The sequence below is a fragment of the Ciconia boyciana genome, chromosome 10 (genome assembly GCF_034638445.1).
Source record: "Ciconia boyciana chromosome 10, ASM3463844v1, whole genome shotgun sequence".
Lineage (NCBI taxonomy): Eukaryota > Metazoa > Chordata > Aves > Ciconiiformes > Ciconiidae > Ciconia > Ciconia boyciana.
The window spans coordinates 44661412-44683677 of NC_132943.1; the positions used below are offsets into that span (position 1 = coordinate 44661412).

General features: G+C 38.6%; 1 protein-coding gene across 3 annotated transcripts in view; it reads left to right on the top strand.

Annotated features, from left to right (window-relative positions):
* The window catches only part of DIP2A (disco interacting protein 2 homolog A), a 131058-nt gene that overhangs the window by 40720 nt on the left and 68072 nt on the right, over positions 1-22266 (top strand). For all 3 annotated transcript variants that reach the window (XM_072874149.1, XM_072874148.1, XM_072874150.1), the window contains one exon: positions 16156-16275. In XM_072874149.1, the coding sequence (XP_072730250.1) occupies positions 16156-16275 (120 nt within the window). The remainder of the gene's footprint in view (positions 1-16155; positions 16276-22266) is intronic.

Here is a 22266-nt window from a genome sequence, read left to right on the forward strand (position 1 = left end):
TAAATCTGTGAAAATATGTAATGGAAAAGTTCTCATTAAATAGAATAGATTAATTAATAGTGTTTGATTGACATGGCATCTAACTAGTAGTGGAAAATGGCTATTAGAGAGAAATGCAGAACAAGAGAAAAGTCTGAAATGTTTTTTTTAACACTATATGTATAATGTTAAATGGTAACATTTTTGTCAGCAAACTTTAGTTTGAAAACTGCATCCAAGACTTTAAGATAACTTTAAAAATTAGTAAAGTTATTCCTGAAAGCAAGTTGGCCAGTTTCATGAAATGAAAACACTTACCAGTCATCACTCTTGCTCTTCAGTGTGCTTTTTTGAACATGCCCTCTGCCTCCCCATCCACCCCCTACCCCCCCCCCAGTTTCTTCAAAATACTGACTTCTTATTATAAACTATTACTTCTTAAGCTCGTTATTATCAGACTTTATCTGCAATGGCCAAAAGCTAAATGCCCAACTTTATTTATTTTTATACTAGGACACTTAAATCACTCAGGGTTAAAGCTGTTGTGCTGCCATTGAGCTTTGGTCTTGTATAATAACCCGAGGCCAGTTCTTCCATAGCTTGAGAGCTTCTGGTTGAGATAAGGGAAAATGAGAAGACAATGAAGATGAGTGGAACTGATAATGAGACACTGGAGATAGATGACAGAAAAAGAATTACAGGTATTATTTTACAAGGTTAGTGTTATGCTTTCAGATCAGAGAACAGAGGGATTAATGCTGTGATTTTGGTCCTCTTTTGGTCCTGATATTTACAGAAGTAATTGATTTGAAGCAGGAATGGGCATCTCCAGCCAGTTTTGTGCAAATTGTTGAACTAGATGATAGTTTCTTTTGCTTTTGAAATCTTGATGCAGTGACCCCTGAGGCTCTTCATAGCAGGATAGACAAAGTTTTATTCTCATGAGTGCTGCTGACTGGTGAGTTGTGGTGTTTTAGAAAAAGTTTTATGGTGTGTATTTGCCGTTGAACAGTTAGACTGTGCTCTGGTGTTTCATCATGGGGTTTCTTAGCCCAGGTTTGTTGTTGTGTGTGGTTTTTTTTTTAAGAACAGCTGTAGCTTTCCCTTAGCAAATTTGTAATACTTTGTAGACCACGCAGGACCTAACTCCTGTCTATAAAATGGCTCATTCCTTGAATAGAAGCAGTTTGTATTTTTTTTTTTTATAAATACTGCAGTCAGCAGCAAGCTCTAGCTTCACCTGCCACAGCTTCTCCTCCTTATACCATTTTTCTCTAAGGAACTGCCTCACTTTTCTGTTCAAAATACCCTGTCCTCCAACTCAGCTTAGTTAAAGATTTTGAGACCAGGCTAAGTATGGATTTTGGCTGAGGATTAACAGTTATGAGAAATGTTCTGTCAATGAACTCTGTCTGCTAGAAAGTCATGTCTCTGGATTTCTGTCTCTCGTTTTAATCTCTCCTTTCTATTGATAGGGATTTTTTTTTTCTCCTCTCAACCCTTTCAGTTTAAACTGAAAGGCTGTTTGCACAAATTTTTCAAGTTCTGAGCGCTCAAGTGTAGCTTAGGAAAGTACAGCACTTTGTCTTCTATACTTTTTTTTTAATGTAAGTTTTAAAGCTAGGATGCAGTGTAAAGCACCTTTGTTCCCTTTTTCTGCATGAATACTGCTGGCCCCGTGTCATATTCTAACTCTTGGGGTCTTAGAAACAACACTGACTCCTGTGCAGGGTCTCCAGAGCTGTTAGACTGATTGATTAAATTCAGTTGTGTGCTCTAGAAGCCTGCTGTGATACCTGTATAATTTCCAAAGGTGTTTTGTAATATCCTCTTTAGGTAACCTGCTCACTCAGGAACTCACTCGGCTGAAGCAGTGTATGAAACTACAGAATTGACTTATTAGACAGATTTGGAAGAAAAAAATGAGTAGGAAGAATATGTTAATGGCACTTTTTTAGAACTGTTTTCACTGAAGCTTCTCTTTCAAACTTGAGGTGTTCAGGAGTGTTTCATTTGAGAGAAGTGACTTCATATAATCTAGGTTAACACCTTAACATCCTGGACAATAATTGTAAGAAAGCATGTCCTAAGGAGCTAGCAGTACAATTCAGCGGTCTCCTAGTTTGTCTGCAATCTGATAAGAGGCTCAGCTAAGAATCCTAGGTCCCTTTAGATTTCCAGCTGCTTAAAACTTTCTCCTTGTTCAGGCAGGTTTTCCCTAATCATCTTAAGGAGTGGTCAAAAATTAGCTGATCCTATGGTTTGTCCTACTTGCTTGATACCACATTTTCTAAGAAATACCAGATTACTCAATTTGTCTACCACTTCTGCCTAGCTTTGCATTAAGATGACAGGAATCTAGCTTTAATATGCTAAAAAGAGAGAGCGGGCCTCTGAGCACAAAGAATGATACTGTGGCAAAAAGACAAAGTTTGCTCAAAACCCTAAGCTAACTACTTACTTCCATTTCCTGACATATGTTCCATTAACCCAGTTCTAGCTTGGAATTTTGTTAATTGACACAGCTTCAGCATGGCTCAGATTAATGTGTGGGAGTCCCAGTGGCTTTGAGCCTGCAGTAATTTTTTATCATTAACAATTTGATTGCAGGGTTTTTTTGTAATATCCTATGCTCAGTAGCATTCCTGATAGGATTTGTTAAGTTTCCCATTATCTGTCAAGTTTCTGCAGACTGATGGATGCCAGCATTTTAGATTTGAAGAGTTCTTAGTCTGTGATTTGAGCATCCCTAGGACCAATAATTCGTGTCTTTCTAAGGCTGGTTTGGTCATCATTTCTTTTCCAAGTGTATGCATTGTCATCTTTTCTCTGTTGGTCTACAAGGTAAAGACTGCTGACCAGTTAATTTTATCTCATGTTCTCCAGTACTTATTTGAATTTCACAAAACCTGATGTCTTCCTCATAGTGCATCAATACCTAGTTCTACTGGTTTTGTTACGAAACTTCAGCTGATAGCACAATTCTTCCGATTTGTAAGGTTTTTAGCAAAATGAAGGGTGGGCAGTGAAAGTACTAAGTAAGAAATAGAATTCCTGGTGAGAGGCTGGAAAGTAGAAAAAGAAGTAATGGGAAAATTGTTTGACATGAAAGGTTTTGATTACTGTAAGTTTATGAAATATGAAATGATTAGAGAACTCTAAATAGGACTGCATGTTGATGTGGTACTTGTAAAGAAGGAAAAAGTGGTGGCACAGGTTTGGAAGCAACTGTGGAAAGACATGGCTTAAATTGAGAGAAGGTGACCATTCTGAGAATCTGCTGTAGGTTCTCCACCTTTCTCCAACTTAGACTTGAATGAGGACAGGGTTTTCTACAATTTTGGGGTGAATGATTCTTCTGTCTTGTTAGAAGTTGGAAACAGGTATCTGTAATCATAGCGTTCAGATTTACACGGGTAGTTGATGGGATCTTCTTTTAACAAATATTTGTGAATCAACAAGTTGTATGATCTTTGTGTCTTAAAGCATACTCAAATACTCCTAAAATTTGAATTCTGGAAGTTTAACTTTTCATGTTATACCTCATCAGCTGCCATGTTAAAAGTAATCATATGAGAACTCCTGCTCTTTCAATGCCATGTAAAATGGATTGGATTAAGTTCCTACTGCACTGTGTAGCTGAATCTGTGGGGAACCAAATCATTATACAGACAGTATTGAATAACCCCACAGAGGGCTTGGTGAGTAGAAAAAGACAGAAGTGGCTGCAAAGCTTGTTTTCAATTAACAGTAAAATTAAGTAGGACATGTTAGTACTCAGGAGTCGCTTGCTGTAGGCTCTGTTGTGCATTCTAAAATTCTAAACCTGCAGTTATGAAGAGTTAGCAGAAATGTTAGATTTCACTTAGGAACCAGAAAACTATGTAGTTATGGGGAAATACTAATTAAAACGTGTTATCTTTCACTAATCCAGCCAAAGGCACCGTGCAAAAGTAAAAAAGTGTTGGCTAATAGCAAGCCTTAACAGTAATCAGTTTCCTCAGTCAACCTCTGCACCCAAATTTCAGATGAAACTCTGAGGAAATAATTAATTATATCTGTAGGCAACCTGGCATGCTGCTAGGTGAAGCTTCCGAGTGATGGATAACATCAGACACATTGCAAAAATACATTTTGAATGTGGATAGAGGTTGGGTGTAAAAAGATTCAGAAATAACATGATAAAATGAGCAGTGTTTACAGTGAAATTTGGGAACTTGCATCCTGGAGTCTACTGTCCTGATGGGGAGCAAATATGGTACTCCCTTCTCCCTTTTTTTCCTTGTCATCTTTCTGTTGAATTTCAGGAAACTTTTGATGGTTAAAGGAACTGTTCTTTCTAGAATCACTTTGTGTTCCCACATGTGGGATATATCTCAGAATGAAAACAATACCAGGGACATGGCAACTCCAAAAGCTGCACTATAAGCAATCTCGGTGCTGTGCTTGGGAGAGCAGTTAACTTCTACCTGTGAAGTTACATTTGTCATTGGAGCATTAAAAAATTCATCTCAGGAAGTGGAATGTCATGAGCTGATTGTTGAATGTGAAATAAAGAAAATTGCTTCTCAAATGTGATGTGTTGGTAACCGTAGATTTCTTTCTAGTGGTTGCCATGCCATTACCTGAATTCTGCTGATACTCCAGACATTTGAAACCATTTCAAAGCTATTTTAACCAAAGGGGAAGATGAAATAAAAACTGGGGAGGTTCTGACAGCAACCAGTCAGTCACTTGAAGGCAGTCTGCATTCCCTTTTGTTAAACAGGAATTACTCTAGAACCATCCTTTGCTACTGTGGTAATTTCCTGCTCCCCTACCAGCTGTTTCTTTAAAAAAACGAATGTTTTCTGTAGTTTGAAAAGCTTGGCCAGGGTAGCTTTTTATGTATATTTTTATATATATAAAATATGTAAAATATATATTTTTATGTACAGAATATAAATAAAACAGCTACACTGATTTTATATGTAATATTTCTAATATATTTTATATATTATACATAATAATACTAACAACAGTTATATAGTGCTATATATATTTATTTTTTATTTGCCTCTGTTTTACTTGTTTTCTTCGTAGCTCTCGAATCTTTCAGGAGTCAGATTTTCCTGGTCTAAATATGCTTTCAGTTGAGAAAACTCAATGCTAGCATTTGAGGCCAGCTGTCACATTGTAGATTAGTTGCCAAATGCTGGTGGGATGAGACCAGTGCCTCGAGCACCTGTATTCTGTCGAGGCACGCCTTCCATGCTGGTACTGGATTTGCAGATTGACTGACCACTGTGCTCGTTCATAAACTTGGGGACCTCTTCCTAGCCAAGGCACCCCAGGAGCATCAGGGCTTGAATGCCCTGTATTTCTGGAGAACAAAAGATATGTGTAAGCTTTTCTTTCCCTATTTTGTCATTTGTGAGAACAATAAGAATAAATTCCAAGATTATTCTCTGAGAAAGTCAGAGACAGATCTTGGTGTGGTAGGTAGAACCATCCTGGGAGAGCTCTGCTGGGAAAAGAAAAAGAAGATTTCAGAGATTGTCTTGGGCAACATAAGTGGTTTTTAAATGTACTTCAAATGTACTTAAGAAAGAAACTGTTTGTTGGAAGAACCTACTAGGACCTGGTGATCTTAAAGATTCAAGAACACTTCCAAGCCAAAGCAGAAGAAATGAGATAAAATCAAACATGAAAAGTACATTGGTTGATTTCCATCTAATCCTGAGATGACAGAAGAGACCTCTCCTGACTTGAAGGTAATTGCTTCAGCTCGAGGCCATACTTCTGCAGTCAGTAGTGGATCTGCACTGAATCATCCAATAATATAGACTTGTTCTGCATCAGCGACACGATTGTAATTCGCCAGAGCACATCATGGTCTGTTCCTGTTAGCTTTCTTATGTCAAGTCTGTTTTGGTAGATGTTGGAAACAAATTTGGTACAAGAAGAAACAATCAATGCCAAATTAAAACTTACTGTTTCACCCCTTCTGCCTCTGATCATCTCTTCAGCCATCAGGTTTCACATAAAAGTTCCAAATGTCCGTCTTCATCTTGGGCAAGTAAATTTTTAAGGTTGTTGCTTTTATGGATTAATCACGAAAGAAAATACATTAACCATAGTGCAAGTGCTACTGCTGCTTATCTGTTAGTGAGGAGTAACAAACATAAAGAAAACAAATATGAGGAGATATATAAATACTAAACCAGACATGCTTCTGCTTTATAAACTTGAAAAAACACACAGTCTTCATTTTCCTCTGAGAGCTGTTACTTACAGGACATGGTGTGTTTGTCAGCCGTAAGTGCTAGTCCAGATTAATGGTAGTTTTGAGAAGGCTTACCGGAGTGAAACCTGGCATAAAGTATGACCCAGAAAACCCAAGGTGTTTAGGTCAAGCTTCTTGTATTACTGCCAAAAAAAAAAAAAAAGCTGTTACCATGTGAAGCTTTGCATCTCTTTTCTTGAGAGCTAGGATTGGCTTGCTGTCCTGGAGTTTTCCTTTGGTGGCTTAAATTTAGAGACTTGCTTGTCTCTGGTGTACTTTTTCATAGAGTAATAGCGTAACTAGTGAGAACAAAAATCCCTGATTTGATTGTCATTAACAAAATATTATTTCTAATATTCAGGATTAAAAAAAAAAAAAAAAAAAGGCAAAAAACCCCAAACCCCTGTATGGCAGACAATGACAGGTTATTTTATTGAGTTAAAAATTATGCTAAATGTTGCATTTTATAAATATCTGGTAACCTGAGCATATAGCTGCTTTTTAATACAGCAAAACCTTGCCTCTGAGTAATGTGAGATCCATTTGTCGTTCAATGGTATCAGTTAAGCCAACTTTTCATAGTGCTTTAATCTGAGCCAAGTTAACACATACAGAGACATCTTTCACCTCTATTACTAATGCTGTCTAATATTTAAGTTGGAGAATAATTAAGATGAAATAGTCTTAAATGAAACAAGCCGATCTTTTTTTTTTATTAAAATACATAGTTCTTCAGATTTTTTTTTTTTAAATAAGGACAAGTGATTTCAGCTTGTTCTTTCATAGATCTCTAAGGAGCTCTTTGAGGCCTAAAATATTCAGTCAGTGTCCTTTACTCATTTGTATGTTCCCAAGAGCTGATATTTTCTACTCATCAACATCTTTATCACGGAGGGCTTTCTAAAGGCAGTTTGAAAATTTTAAAGCACCATGAGTATCACTAGTGGTAGTATTGCTTGCGAGCCATATAATACAAGGAGATTTTGCCAACAGGGGTTTTGTAAGCAGAGAAATGTTCTACTAGCTGGTATGTCTGGTAAAACTGAAGTACCTACAGATGCACAGGAATTGTATGATAAAGGAATTATATCTGAAATCAAGGTTTTTTTCTCCTCTTCTTGTCTACTTTGTCCCAACTATTACTGATTCTAATAAAAGGTGCTGTATTTCTGCATAAGGTTTGATATGATTTGGTTTGCAGTTTCCTCCTCTCCAGTTTTATCACTTATGGCTTTCCTTTGTTTGGGTCATTCAACCTCCAAAATATTAAAAAGCATGTAAGATGTTACTCCTTTTTCTCATCTTGTTATTCTTGAAAACAAATAAACTGACTTTGTCTTCCAGGCACAGTCAAAAGGAAGGGGGGTTTACGTGCAAGCAGATCAGGGGAAGAGTTTATTCTTCAATGTAAACAGGGTTATGTAAGCTGGATGGCTGCCCTGAAGAATCATATTGCAAAACTCAAAATATTTGCAGAAGGGTGTGGTAATGGCAAATAGGAATTAGTTAGTTCAACAGCTGAGAGGTTTGACAAAGGGCTTATCATAAGCAAACCTCCAGACAGGAGTACCAGCCAACTTTCCTAGCTCATTTAGAATTTTCCCCCTTGCTTAAACCTAGTGTTAGTAACTACATCTTGACCAGTTCCTTGGGTACTGTCTGAGCAAGGAAAGCAACCATAAAATCCCAGTTCCTTTCCATTTGATGCGTTGTGCTGGGTAGGAGATTGGTGTTGGGTATTAGCTGAGGGACTTCTGCTCTGAACATGTGCAGGTGCTACTTCACCCTTCCCATGTTAGTGTATTTCTGCTGAAATTCCCTCTGGAGAAGTTGAGATGCAAGACTGGAACGGGAGATGGTCCCATGTGGGTGTTTCTGGCCCTTGCCCGTAGTACAAGTCCCTCTTCTCCATCATCTCCTAGGCAGTACTGTGGGAACATTAGTTTTGATAAAGCTTCAGCAAAAGATGCCTGGAGGAGAGTTTTAGGGAGGGGAAGAAATCCACAGAGAGAATGGAGAGCCTTGCTGAAAGGGAAAACACAACTGCATTGTAAAGGAAAAAATAATATTTCACTTGGAGAGAAGGGAAGGAGACATCAAAAGTGATATCTCTAAAACAGAAGACAGGACTCTCATCTTAATTTGTGAGATGAAGCTAGAGGATAGTGTGTCTGCCATGACTGTTAACTTTGCTTCCTTGTTAGATGATCTGTTGCTTACTGTGCCATAGCTTATTCTTCCAAAAACTTACCAGTTTCAATTAACTGGAAACCTTTTATTTTGTTCCACGGTTTTCTCAGGCATGTGTTGTCTCCATCTCCTGGTGTAATTCTGTGTCTTTTACCAGGAGTGATTATGCTACCATGCAGGTGCTGGTCTTCAGCTTCCTTTCTAAACAGTTCAAGTTGTAACTCCAAAACCTCTTTCGTACCTTACTGTTGTCTACATGAACTCTAACTGCTGGTTCAGCTCCAATATTTTGCAAGACCACATTCAGATGCATTGTGAGAACTTTTCACCTTTGCACCTGGGTGGCAAGTCATCACACAGCCCTCTCTGAATCAGTCAGAAATCTAGACAGTTGGTTCATGGTGGAAACACCTAACACAGTAGTTCCCTTTTTCTTGCCCCTAGAGAGGTGTATACCAATTCAAAAGTAAATCTGGCCATCTTATCAAGCAGGCACATTATAGAACAATTTATCTTCATCAGGTTACTGCCATCTTGCGTGGAAACTTTTCTCCTCCGTTAGGGCTGCTAATATGGAAACAGTATTTCTCTGTGATGCCCCTGAATTATCTTGCTGAACCTCTTTTTCTCTTCAGTGGCCAGTTACTTGGGTGTGTCAATGAAACCTGGCTCCCTGAGGTTTCTGCCTGTTTTGGTGAACTGTATCTGGAGTCTGAGGACCTTTGACCAGCTGTGCCATGTAGTTACATCCATCATCCTTGGTAGTTTGCTTTCTTCTTTTCTAATTAGTGTGCTTAAATAGGTATTACCTCTGCTGGCTCAGCTAATATAACTGAATTTTATGTAAGTGATGTGGCAAGCATCGCCTTGAAAGTTGACAGCCAAGCAAGGAGTGTTTTAACAGGGATCTTCCACGATCCAGGACTGAATTGTCCCGTTGCTCTCTGCTGGAGCTGGGTGCTGCACAGCCAGCCATTTTCCTCTGATGGCTGTGCTTCACCCACCGTTCCCTGCTCCTAGGGTTGATTTTGGTGACTCTCTGCCACGGGGTTTTTTCATATCTGGCTTCTGCTGCTTTTACTGCCTGCTTTGATTAGAACTATGCTGCATGGCACTTATAAATTATATTAATTGTAATTTATATTAATTTGGGCTGTGACTGACAGGTGGGATCGGCTTGCGTTAGGAGAGCTGGGCTGCTTGTGAAGCATCTCCTGAACTGCTGCTTAGAATGGACTACTTGAGAAATAAAAGTTCTAGCTAATGACGCGTAGGTATTCTGCTTACCAGTCTTGTCATAACGTCTAAATAAGCGTGTCTCTTGCCATTGGTGTTTGTATTGAAGCAGTTTAGTTTCCTGGCTAGTATTTGGATTAATTGAATTTTTAACAAGCATCTTCTATGCTTTTGTATTTTTTGCTGATGTTGTATGCTTCCTTTAATGGAAAGTAATAATGCCCTTAAAATTGTTTCATTTTCTCCAAGTGGAAACTTATGAGCTGAAGTTTACTTCCTGGAGTAGAGGAAAATGTTATAGAACAGTGGAAGATTGTCAAGCATAATGCATGTATATGATGCCTATTACTGGTTTTGTTGGTTTTTGTTTTTTTAACTCACAGTTTTCTAATATCTTATTCTGGGTAACAAATTACATTGGGTAGACCCTTGTTCAGTTTCACTGACCCAGAAGGTGTGAACGCTTAGATCGGTTCAGATCTTGAAGACAAAAATGTGTGCATCAGGTAATATGTCCTGGGATGTGGTATGACAGGAAAGAATGATAAAATTGAACCTGAGTACGGACTGGATGCTTAATAACTGAGGTGAGGCTTCACAGAACAAAAAGTAAAGAGAAGTCCTCAGATATCGGTCTCTTGTGGAATAATTTCCATTTAGTCTCCTGCCTTAAGTTTTCTATGAGAAGATCTGAACTCAGTGTATGTGTTTCAAGTAAAACTTTAGCATCTCAGGTCATTTTTGTGAGAAGAGTTTGCTTTTTTTCCTTTACAGTTCAGTGGGAAATAAGTGTATCTAAAACTCTATTTAAAGAAATCTGGAATTAATATGATTGTTATTGTGGAGCTGTACATAAGCTGGGTATGCATTAGCGCAGCTATGCAGCTTTGCTTGAGAAGACTGAGGAGTATGAGGTACCCTAGTGATGGTGAAATCAAGGGGTTACCTGCAGATACTTCATGTGAAGGTGCTACACAATGATGCACCTCTTCTGCCGTGATGTATGAAGGGGTACTAACTGGGAAGGAGAGGTTATTCCCAGCACACCTGGCCCTGGCCCTGCCCCTGCTCCTTGCATACATTAATAAATGGCTGAAAAAACTTCCAGGAAAGACCTTACCTATTCTTATAGACTACCTGTCTCTAACTAGGAAACTCCTGAAGCTCCCTCTCCTTTAGGGCAGGCAAAGGCAGAGGGAACTAAGAAACACTGCAGTCTTTGGTGAAAACCTCCCTTGTTTTGGTAGGGGCCCTATGCGATTGTGGGTGGTAAACAGACCTCAATGGAGAAACATGAACAGAAGGTCTGTAGGGCTTGAATCCATGGAGCAGGAGCGGAAACCAGAGGCAGGGTTGGAGGAGATGGGCTGAAGAGCCTGGGGGTGGAGGGGCAGTAAGGGAAGAAGCGTGCTGCAGACTGGATGGCTAGCCATGGTCTTTGGGCAGAGCGGGGTGTTGGGTGCAGAGGAGACAGCAGAGAGGGTCTAGAGCAGGGCTGGACAGACCAAAAGGTTGGCCTAGAGCCAGACCGGGAATTTCCCACACTTGTTTTATTTTCTGCCTCGCCATACCTCTTTTCCTTTCTTTTAGTGCTTTGAACCTGGTTGTCGTCTTTTGTTCCTTTCTTACTTCTAGATCCAGTTCAACAACTGCAGAAAGGTTTAATAGTGTACGAAGAGCCTAAAGGTTCCTCTTTGGCCTCCCTCTTCCCCTCTCCTCTCTGCAAAGCTCTTTAATATGATATGTCATCTTCTGCAGACTGTGGATGTTTGGAGCCATGATACATAACTGGGTAGCAATGCAAGTAAAGCTGAGATGAGGGAATTGTTGCCATGCTCTTTTAACTTCTTTGGTTTTACTTTTCAATTTACCATTAAAACTTGGAAGAGAATACTTTTGAAAGGTTCAGCTAGTAAACTGGTACAACTTATGTAAATTAACCTAGTTTAGAACAAATTACTTTGTCTGAATTTCTATTTTGGGAGATGAATTTCAAGATCAGTCTTCTTGTGAAGATAATGAGATTTGAATGTCTAATAGCTGTTTCAAATACGAGTTTGCTGAGACATTGGTGAAAGTCTTTAAAAACCATTGAGTTTGATGTTAAGACATCACATCTTACACAGATGAGATGAAAGAGGCAATAGGGCAACTGCTCTGCATGTGGGTTGCTCAGGAGAATCCTCCAGCAATAAAAATTGTGCTTTTGCTAAGTATGTTTTTGAAATTTTTCTCTGCCTATCTGATGCCAGATATCTTAAGCTAGGCATCCTACCCAGCGATGCTAGCAAAGAGTCTTCATTGTACTGTCAACTCTTCAGTGCTCTTACAGTAAAATAATTTTTGCTTGTATGAATCAAAATTGCTAGAAATGTCAGTGTTAGTCTTGATTTTCCAGTGTTAGTGGATGCAAAAATACAGTTATAATTCAAATGTTAACTTTAATTTCATCCTGTAGAAGGCAATTGTTCAGTTAATTGGAACAAGGAGCCTCCTTAAGACGACTTTTCATTCTTGCTAGCTTTGGGTAAGTTAAAAATGGACAAAATACAGTGATAGTGGATCAAGTGTCTTTACTGTATATTTCTTAAAATGTTATTTTTGTAAAGATATTCAGTGTGCATGAGGGGAGTTAGCCTAATTATCCAGCTGCTTTTGCTGAAGGCTAAGGTAGTGATTTGCATAGTACCAGAATAAATTAACAAGTTCACCAAGCCTGTGGAACAGGATTTTTCTGGCACATAATTGCGTAGCCTAAGAGTTAGATGCAATATCTTACTATTTTTACCAAAAAGTGATGTTTTTCAGGCTCATCCTTGGTATTTTTTCACTGTGATATGAAACCACCTTCTCTGAGAAAGCGAAAAGGGAGATTTAACGTGGAGAAACACAGTTGTGGTTTCCAACAGTGCCATTGATTTTGTGCCTCATCCTAATTTAAAGGGAACTTCTGAGGTTCATTAATATATATTTCATTATAATACAGCTGCCCTAATGCTGATCCACAAAAATCTGTTCTGTAAGTGTTGGAGGAGGAGAGGGTTCTAGTTTTGGAGTTGGTAAGCTTTCACGCACTCTTATGCTTATTTGGGGTCCCTTCTCTTTCCCACTCCCTCTGCCCCCAGTACTGGCATGGCCAAATAGCAATGCTCAAGTTGCACGTGGCTCAGAAGAATCCCACATGCAGCTTGTCATCTGCTGATTGATTATTCCAGTTAACTCATTTTCCATCTTATTTCCCCTGTATGTTCAAGAGCTAAACCCTTGTGCCAGATGCAGCAGTGTCATTGATCACAAATTATGCTGACCAGCTTTGCTGGGCACATGGGATCACAGAGTGGGAAGGAGGCTTGGCTGTGGTTTTATGAGTCCTGATTCCAAGGCTCTTTAGTTACTTGCTTACATACCAGCTGCGGGAGTTCAAAATGGGGATTCGTGGGTTATACTGTGCCCAGGGAGAGAGACAGGTTTGGAAAGCTGGGTACTGAACTGTAGGACTGGAAAAGATATGAGTAAGGAATTATGAGTAGAGCATTAATCTCTTCTTCCATTTACAACTAATAGCCCTCTTTTGGAGGAAAAAAATGGCACGAAAAAAATGGCACAAAAAAAAAAATCTCCTGCTGTTTTGTTGCCTACTTCATCCACGGTCCCTTGTGACAAGTTCACACAAAACTCACCTGAAGTTTGGCACATTGACCTTCCTAACGTAGATGTGCTGTTGTCTGAAAAGTTGATAAACAGGCAGTCTGTCTTAGGGATACTCGCAGTTTAGCTGCTTGTCCTGTTCTCTTTTTCACCACCTTAGTTACCACATTACCCGTTTGCATCTGCTCCTTTTTTGGGTCAGGCTTTGAGGAGGTGACTTGCCTCAGTCTTTTTAACGAAATATGAAGTTGTTGTTTACTGTTTCCAGATCAACAAATCTCGCTGGCCTCTTGACTTGTGGTTATGTAAAACTTTTGTTCACTAAAATGTAAAATAAAATTCTCAAGTGTTTTCACCACTCTTCTAGTATTGGATGTGTTGAATCAATTCAGTTGGTAGACTAAATTTGCTTTTCCTTCAGGAACGGAATTCTGCTAAAGTATTTCAGAGAACGTTACCTCTTTATATTGGCTAGCGTTGAAACATCATGTGCTTACTCAGCTCCACGTTCAACTGCTCTCCGTTGAGGACACTTTCTGAGTTTCTTTACTGGCCTGTCTCATTTCCCCTCTTGGGAAATGCATTTGATGTTACTTAGCCTGTCGTGTACTTCAAAAGCTTTACTTTTGGAGAGTAGGAAAACTCCATTAGGTGAGGATGTGTTTGTTCTTTCTGTATAGCAAATTGTAAAGACAGGAGCATGTCTCTGGAGTTGGATTAATTTCTAAAAACTTAGATCTGTGTGATTTATTAAATGTTCCTTCCTTTTCTATTACTTAGGCTCATATTTTTTCCCCACACCCTGAACCCATGGCTAACTCAATGTTGCCTTCTCAACATCCAGAGGGGTTAATGCTCAGCTGCAAATGGGGATGGGAAAGGGATTATGGAGCACGTTCACCTGCTGTTAACAGATACCTGCTGTATAGCAACTGATCCAGTCAGGAAGATGATAAAACACTTTTCTGAGGATATTATATTTAAAGAGAATATTTGAAAGTTCGTTTTGATTAGTTGAGGTAGAACTGGTATATTTAATCCAATTACTGTTTGAAAACTTACACTTCAGATGTGAAGACCACGTCTTACTGAAAGGTCTTAAAAATCTCTTATAATTGCTAGATTTATTAATAATTAATTACCAATTTATTTCTTGATATACACTTAGGGGGAAGGGGAGGGAACAGAAACCCCATGAGAGAACGAGGAATCCTTTCTTACTTGTTAAAGAAAGAGCTTTACTTCCAAAGGAACTAGCACAGATTCCTCTTGAGTGATGTCTTCATTTCAGTGAAAGCTGCTTTCTGTAAATATCTGCATTTTGAAAATGTTGTTTCTAGTTCTAGAAAGACTTGAGGGCAGGTAGGAAAGCAGAAGCTCCTCAAGGGAAGGAAAGAGTAAAATGAAAGATACACTCAGCCCTATATGGTATAAGGGCTAGAAACATAGTAAACCTGGTGCAGCAGATCTTATATGGCTAAGGAAAGTTTACTATTAAACACAACAGTAAGCCAAATAGCCACATAAGATCATAAATTTATGATAGGTTCATACAAAAAACCCCTTCCGACTGCATTGTAATTTTACATCTGTTGTACTTGGCATGTAGTGGCCATTGCACTTCTGAAGGTGATTGTTCACCGGTCTTAAAACAGTACAACAGCACTTAAAACCATGCTGCTTTGTTCCTCGTGTTCCTCTGCCTTCTCATGGCTGTGCGTGATGTGTATCCTCAGAGACCACCTGCAGAGGTTTCAGGTCTTGGTTTTGTACTTTAAGTGTAGATGTATAAGAGATGAGAAAATAAAATTGCAGGTGTAAGTTCCTAGCTCAAATTTGTGTAGTCCTTGCAGACATATCAAGAGCCAGCAGGGAATCTCCTTGTTTGGGGGGTTGGGGAGTGATAGGGAATATTTAATAGCTACTGTCCACCCCTTTGATTTCTTATTTCTGCTATGCTAGAATGTAAAGGTGAGATTCATCTTCCTGAATGTTAGCCAGCCTAAAGGTAGGCGCCTGCTCTAGGTTATCTGTCTAGAGCCCTGTTCTGGACAGGTGCAGAGGAAACAAGTAGAGGATGGTTCAGTTCCTCTTATTTTTGTTACCCTTTATGGGGATGGGAAGATCTGCAATCCTTTAATGAGTGTATAAAGTACCCAGCCAACCTAGATTAGAGCAGTAGCTTTTAGACAGCTGAAGCTGACAGAGTAATTCTGCCCTTAATATCAGCAAAGTTTTTATTAGAGAATTGCAGAGTTCTTGTAAAATGTGAATCTTCTGACTATTGCTCTATTAAATGGGAATAGATTAAACAGATATACACATTCCTAAATTTTGCTCAAATTAGCTGTCTTGTGTTTAGACTCAAAAGAAATTTGACAGAATAGTTCAGGTTTTATTTACAAGGTGGACCAGTATCATCTTGTCTCTTCAGGATCTCCAAGTCCAGTGTGTAGTTGTAACCATCTCTGTAGCATTTCTCTTGATGTCTAGCAGTAAGCTGGGAGAGGATTGATTCCCTCTCCTCCCTCTGCATGGATCTGGCATACAGAACACCTAATGACAAGTGACTGTGAACTCCTGCAAGGAGCAAAGGAGTTTTTCTGTTATTCAGAAATGTTTCTTACCTTCTGTGTGAAACGCTTATCAGATCAAGCTAGGTTTTAGTTTAAATAATTTAAAATGCAGTTGGAATATGAGATTTTTTTAAAGGTATAGACTTAGGGCTCCAGATGAACTAGTACATGAGTGTCAAGGGTGGTAAAAGAAAGTAGGCATGGAAAGCAGATGTTTTATTTACAAACCTGAATTTGTACTGAAACAAAACTGTATTTCAGGCGTGGATCCATCCCTGCAGGCAGAGAACAGAGTCCCAGGCTCTTCGCAAGCTACCGCTGCCGTATCTAAACAGCAGAAATCCCGTTCTACCAACTCGAGGGATGAGCGCTTCCGATCTGGTAAGGAAAAGAAATGTAACTAAAACATCAGGTGTCTTAAGAGGAACGGTGTACAGTAAAGTAGTACCTACACCTAAAGAAAAGTTGGAAGTGCTTTGAAAGAAGGGAAGAGCTATTGAATATTTTTCAAGTAGCTTTTTGTATTTCTATACATGAGTGGTTTTGTTTGAAGCCAGAATGGAGGAAATGCTAGGAGGGAAAGAAATTCTAGACGTGCCTTCTGCTGTTTTTCTTATTGTGAATTTTACACCATGCTTAACCATTTTCTCTTGTTTGCTGATTGGGTTTCCGGTCTGTGGAACAGTTATTTAAACATTTAGAAAACTACAGCATGTGGGTTGTGGGTGTTTTTTTGCTTGGTTGGTTGGGCTGTTTTGTTAAGGAAGGTTATAGGATTATCAGATTTAATGTAGCTCATTTTAAAATATTTCCTGGTTTAAAGCAAGTGCACAAAAAAGGGAAATGTCACAATGGATATTCTACTTAATTTTAAATGGACACCACTGTGACAAACCTGTTTTGGAAACTTTTGTGAAAATACCAATATCCTCATCACATCCTGTTTCCATTGTTACTTTTCAGGTGGTTGAAGTACACTGTTTCCCTGTGAAATTCCTTGTCACAATAGTGAGAAAAGGCAGGTGTTTGGAAGCTTTTCTCTCCTAAATACTTTTGGACTTTGAACTGGAAATTCTTCTGTTTGTTTTCCAGGGTAGTTACTGTCTTGGGTTTGGGGATAAGAAGTGCAAGTAATGACATGCAACTGCGCATCCTTAATATGTTGTTGGTCTTATGTCACCTTGCTTTACAACTGCTTGGGCATAGTGGTTATTGCATCATATTTGCATCACTGACATTTAAAACCTTGCTCCAGAAATGGAGCTGGTATGCCTGTATGGGTTCCTTATGAATAACCAAAAGATGAATGAGACTTCTGAAATATTCTGAGAATATATAGGGACTCCTGGGAAAGATGCATGTGTTCAGCTACATGAAGAAGAAACTTCTGAATGTCAGGGAAGATTACATGGTATCAAAATTAACTAAATGATGTGTTTAAGAGTATGTACAAATCGGTCATTTAAATTTATTTTTGCATTTCAAACGTATCATAAATATAATTCTACTGTTGAATATATACCAGAAAAAAAACAGATTCGGTGGTTGAATTACAGCCACAATTTCCAAGTTACTTTGTGACTAAGTAGATTCCAAATAAATTACAAGCAGAGTCATGAATCTGATAGAAATTAATTCATTTAAAGTAGCATGTGATGCTGTTAAATTGACAGAAATAAAATCTGCAAAAAGAGCACAAGTACAACAGGGAATACTTGGGAACCGTTAGCTGAGAGAGTTAGGAGGGTCTAAAGCAATGTGCTGTATACACGGACAATTTTCCTGTCTCAGAGCCTCAGATGTCCTATTTAATTTACAACAAGGATACTTAAGAAAGCAAGCAAACAAAACAAGAAGCAAATAAACAACCCTGCCGTATTACTGGTATTGTTGGGGGAAGTTTGGCACAGGGCTCATTAGTCTTACAGTGTAAGGCATGTAGAAGTGGGTGGATATTACCAAGTTCAGCTAGCATACTTGCTTATGAATAGATGTGGCTTTTAAATGTTAGTCTGACTATCAGTGCTGATTATCAGTGCTTTCTCGTTTCCTAGAGTTAATACTTCTATGGCCTTGTTGATTTTAAAATTCTTTAAATCAACTTTCAGTGATTCTGAAGTACTGCTTACAATCTCATCAGTCTAGAGCTTAGCTGATATTTTTACATTTCAATATGAGTATTTCTGAATGACCCTAAGTGTTCAGGCAACCCTGCCAGTGGACATTTATTCAGGATGAAGCCTGATGTGTAGGGGTTTTAGGTTATTTCTTGTACTTATCACTCACCAGTGCCAAAACCCTAGGTAGTACTTCATGTGGACTGCCGTGTCCTTCTGTGGTTTCCCATCACTGCTCCGCTAACTCATGTTTCATTAAATATTCTTGCCTAGAACATGTTCTTCACTTTGAAATTTAAACTCTTGGGGAAAAAGTAGTTAGTTGTAACATATGTAATTGGATTTCTTTTTCCCATTAGTGATATATGGCAAGGCTTAGCGTGCTCAGGTGGTATCAAAACAAAATAGTGACAGTTTTGCTTGACTTGATTTAGGTTAAACTTATGTCTATGCAAGACAATGTAGGTATAGCTTTCAGAAGCCAGTATCTTTTCCCCTTTCTCTTCTCTAATTTTTAGAAAAAAATTATTCAGATTTATTACATTAGTGGATCTCTTCTTTATCTCAATGAAGATAGAGACTGAAAGAAAAACGCAAGGTGTTTGTTGTGTGTGTTCTTACTCCTTGAAAGTATTACTACTCTGATTCTAATAGATTTTGAATCATCTAGTTGATTTGAGTCTGAAAATGCTTCACATCGGTGTTGATGCTCTTTTTCATGGCTACTCATGCTGTGCAATTTATGTATAAGTAGAGCATGAATAGAAATGTTGACAAGATGCCTCAGAAAACACCAATTGCTGCGAAGTAGCTTCACTTTGTTCCTCCCAATGCTTTGGCATAAAAAGAGTCAGTTTTGCTTCAGCAGTCCCGATTAATCTGAGAAATTCTAGCTACGCTAAAAGCATTTTCTACCTAAAGAAAAGATGTCCACCACCACCAGCTTGAAATGCTGTTACCTTTTGAAATTTCCCTGTATGTTGACACACATTATCTGTTGTGAAGGATAAACAGCTTTAGGCTATAATTCTGGATGCTATTGCTGCTTCTGTCAATTGCATGCCTTCTTTGTTCTTTAGACTTTTGTGGGGAGTGGAGGGTGTGTTGTTTCTTCTTTTTTTATTTCCTTCCAGTCTTTATTTCTTTTTCCTTTCTTTGCATCTCATCAGTTCTGCTATGTCCTTTTCAAGAGTAGCTGATGAGGGTGGAATGCAACTTTTCATAGAACAGGATCTCTTTCTGGAGCAATTATAGTTGCTTTAGAACCATCAACATAAATTACTTAAAATAAGCAAGTGAAACAATTTTGCCTTGTTATGCAATTAATCTGCCATTTACTAGCTGTAAGCACATTTTTTAATAGCTTCCCAGAGTTGTTGTCCGTTTAAATTAACTATAATTTTTTATCATCCACAGATTTTTGTCTTCAAGCAGTTAATATTACCAAAAAACTTCCAACAGTGAATACTATCAATAAATACTGTAACTACTAAATTACCTGAGAGTTCCTGGAACAGCACTTAAAATTACAGCGCTTTAGCTAGGTTTTTGTTCTGTTGAACGGTGACAGTGTGATAGAGAAAGTGAGAAATGCAGAGGCTTCGCAAGCATTCATCCATGCTAAGCACCAAGACCCTCATACCCTCAATTCAGAGGACACTTGGTGTATTGCTGGTGGGTGTACTGCTATTGCTGCTGGCTTTCCTTTCAGGGAGGGTGTGCGGTTTCTGGTAAAGGCACTGTGCCTTCTCCTATGTTCAGTCCCACTGCTTACTGGTTTTGGATAAGAACACAAATGAGTTAGCTGGTAAGCCTTTAGGGTATCTGAAAAAGCTTTCCCGGCAGCTATACTTTCTCTTTCCACTCTTTTTTCTGGTTACTGTTCTTCAGCCTGTTGGATATACAGCTGTAAGAGACAGACTGTTCTCCCAGCTTGCCTGGAACAGGATACAGAGATGCATTTGGGGAGCTTGTCCAGATGAGGAACAAGCCTGCTCAGCGTGCAGGGGTGATACCTGTACAGCAGCATGCAATATAGAGCAGCTCTCTCCCTTTCCTTTTTTCCTTGCCCTTTTCCCTGTCCTTTTTTCCTTGTCCTTTCCTTTCATGGAGCTTGATCCCGCACTGATCCTCTGTGCTCTGCCAGCCTTCCTGGAATCATACTAGCTTTTTAAAAATTATTTTTACTTCTTTCTTTTTTCTGGCAGTCCTTGTCACAGGGATGCAACCATATGGGATGCTAGTTAGCAGCAGCCATTTGTAGAGGCAGACAGTGCTGGTTGCTTTAGCTGCTGGCATTTGGAGATCTGTGAGCAGAAGGGAAACTGGTCAACCTATGAATGCCATTTTTCTTCAAGCAACTCTAGAAATTCTTCCTCCTGTGCCTAAGGCAGGAACAAGAATCAGAGGCTGCTAAACAAGCAGAGGCTACAAACAGGAAAGAAAAATGCTCTTCTAATAGCTGGAGGGTTTAGGGTGATTTATAGTCCACAAACTATTTCTTAGCTTTCCTCCCCCATCCTTTTTTAAGGACATGTAGAAGGAAAGAAAATGAGAATAGGTACATAAAATGGAAGAGAAGATGATGTGATTTACTACAATGGAGGAATGAAAAAATTTTTGAATCAATAATAAATTGTTGATGGTTGTTTGCAGCTTAATAAAGTGCAGAACCATAGAACTATTTTTTCAAGACTTTTTCTTCTGCTTTTGGATGGCAGCATGTGGGGTTTTTTCCCCTCACTTTGGTATGCACAGTCTTCATGTTAATAAGATGTTGGGCTTGCTGTTCATCTCTTTCAGTGTTCACTGTTGAACATTTGTGTTCCCTGTTCTCAGAAATATGATGTACTACATATCACATTTGATCTGATTTTAGTGACTATTTAATTCACTGAAGAAAACTGAAGTCCCCAGTTCTTACATGTTAAATCAGTTTCACAGTAAATTTTTAAGAATTTAGTAACAGACAATGGTAGAGAGCTTCTTTTTGCAATTCCAATATCCAATTAAACTTTTAAATTTATAGTAATTTATGAATTTTTGTACCCTAAATGTTCTGCTGCTTTAAAGTTATTTCATTCCTTTTCTTTTTTCAGTGAAGTCTGTTTCATCCTGTACATAAAGTAGAAAAGCTCTTAAAGGAAATGTGGAATAGGAACAAAGCGTTCCAGGGAAGTGAAACTGATTACTTCATTTATTTGGCTGAGAGAGGATGGTCCTACTCAGTTGTTATCCAAGGACAAGATGTTAAAAGAAAAATTTCAAGCTGGAAATAGATCTTAATGAGTACAGAAGAAACGGATGAGTTAAATCAGGACTATAAAAATAAAACATGAAACAGAATAAAAAATTATCCTGACTGTTTTCTGGTTGCATTTTTATCATTTAATCTAGTATTTTCCAGGTTTTGAGGTGGGAATAGGATGGCTAGAGGAGGAGGTGGTGCTGGTTTTGCCCTCTGGAAATGAAATAAAAAGTAGTTCCCATGCTTGCTACCACAAATCTGTGTGATGTTATGACCTGTCCCACTCTGCTTTGTTAAAATGCCTCAACACACCCTTGCCTTAAGCTAGTCCTTTCCATTCCCTAGATACACAACTAGCTAAGAATGCTTTCATTTTTTTATCTGCAATGTTATTTAATGATTTAATGAATTTATATACAGACTATAAATATTGTGTGTTATTTTTCTCTTTTGGAAGACCTTTTCTGGAGAAAAACCATTTGTTATGTTCCCCTTCTTCCTAGCAGATGTTAATGTAACAAAAATGTCTTCTAAATTATATGTAGATACATGCATGGCTGAAGTGAATGCATCTAATAGTTAGGTTCGTTTTTAAAAACACGCAGCTTGGTTTTGACTGAAAGTTCTGCTATGCAAATGTCCTGCAGAATTGGCAGGACTAACTTTTAAGGCTGCAAAAGTAACCTTTAATTTAAGTAATACTCTCAAGTCTATGGATTGCAGTAATGTCCTCGGTGCATCTAAGTAACACAGCAAAACAAGAAGTGTGTTGAGTTCTGCTTACACTTTCTGGAGTTTTGTGAATTTAAGAGGTTTGCTTCTGGGTGTCCATGAGAATAAACTTCAACGGTGGACATTTACAAGGTGGTGGGGGGGAAGTCCAAAACTAAAGATAAGGAGAAACCAAGACTTGACAAAAAGCAGTAGCCCGGATGTGGGGAAGGGAGGCAGGGAGACATAGGGAGAGGGTAATGAATTTTTAATTCATAAAACGTCTATTAACAACTC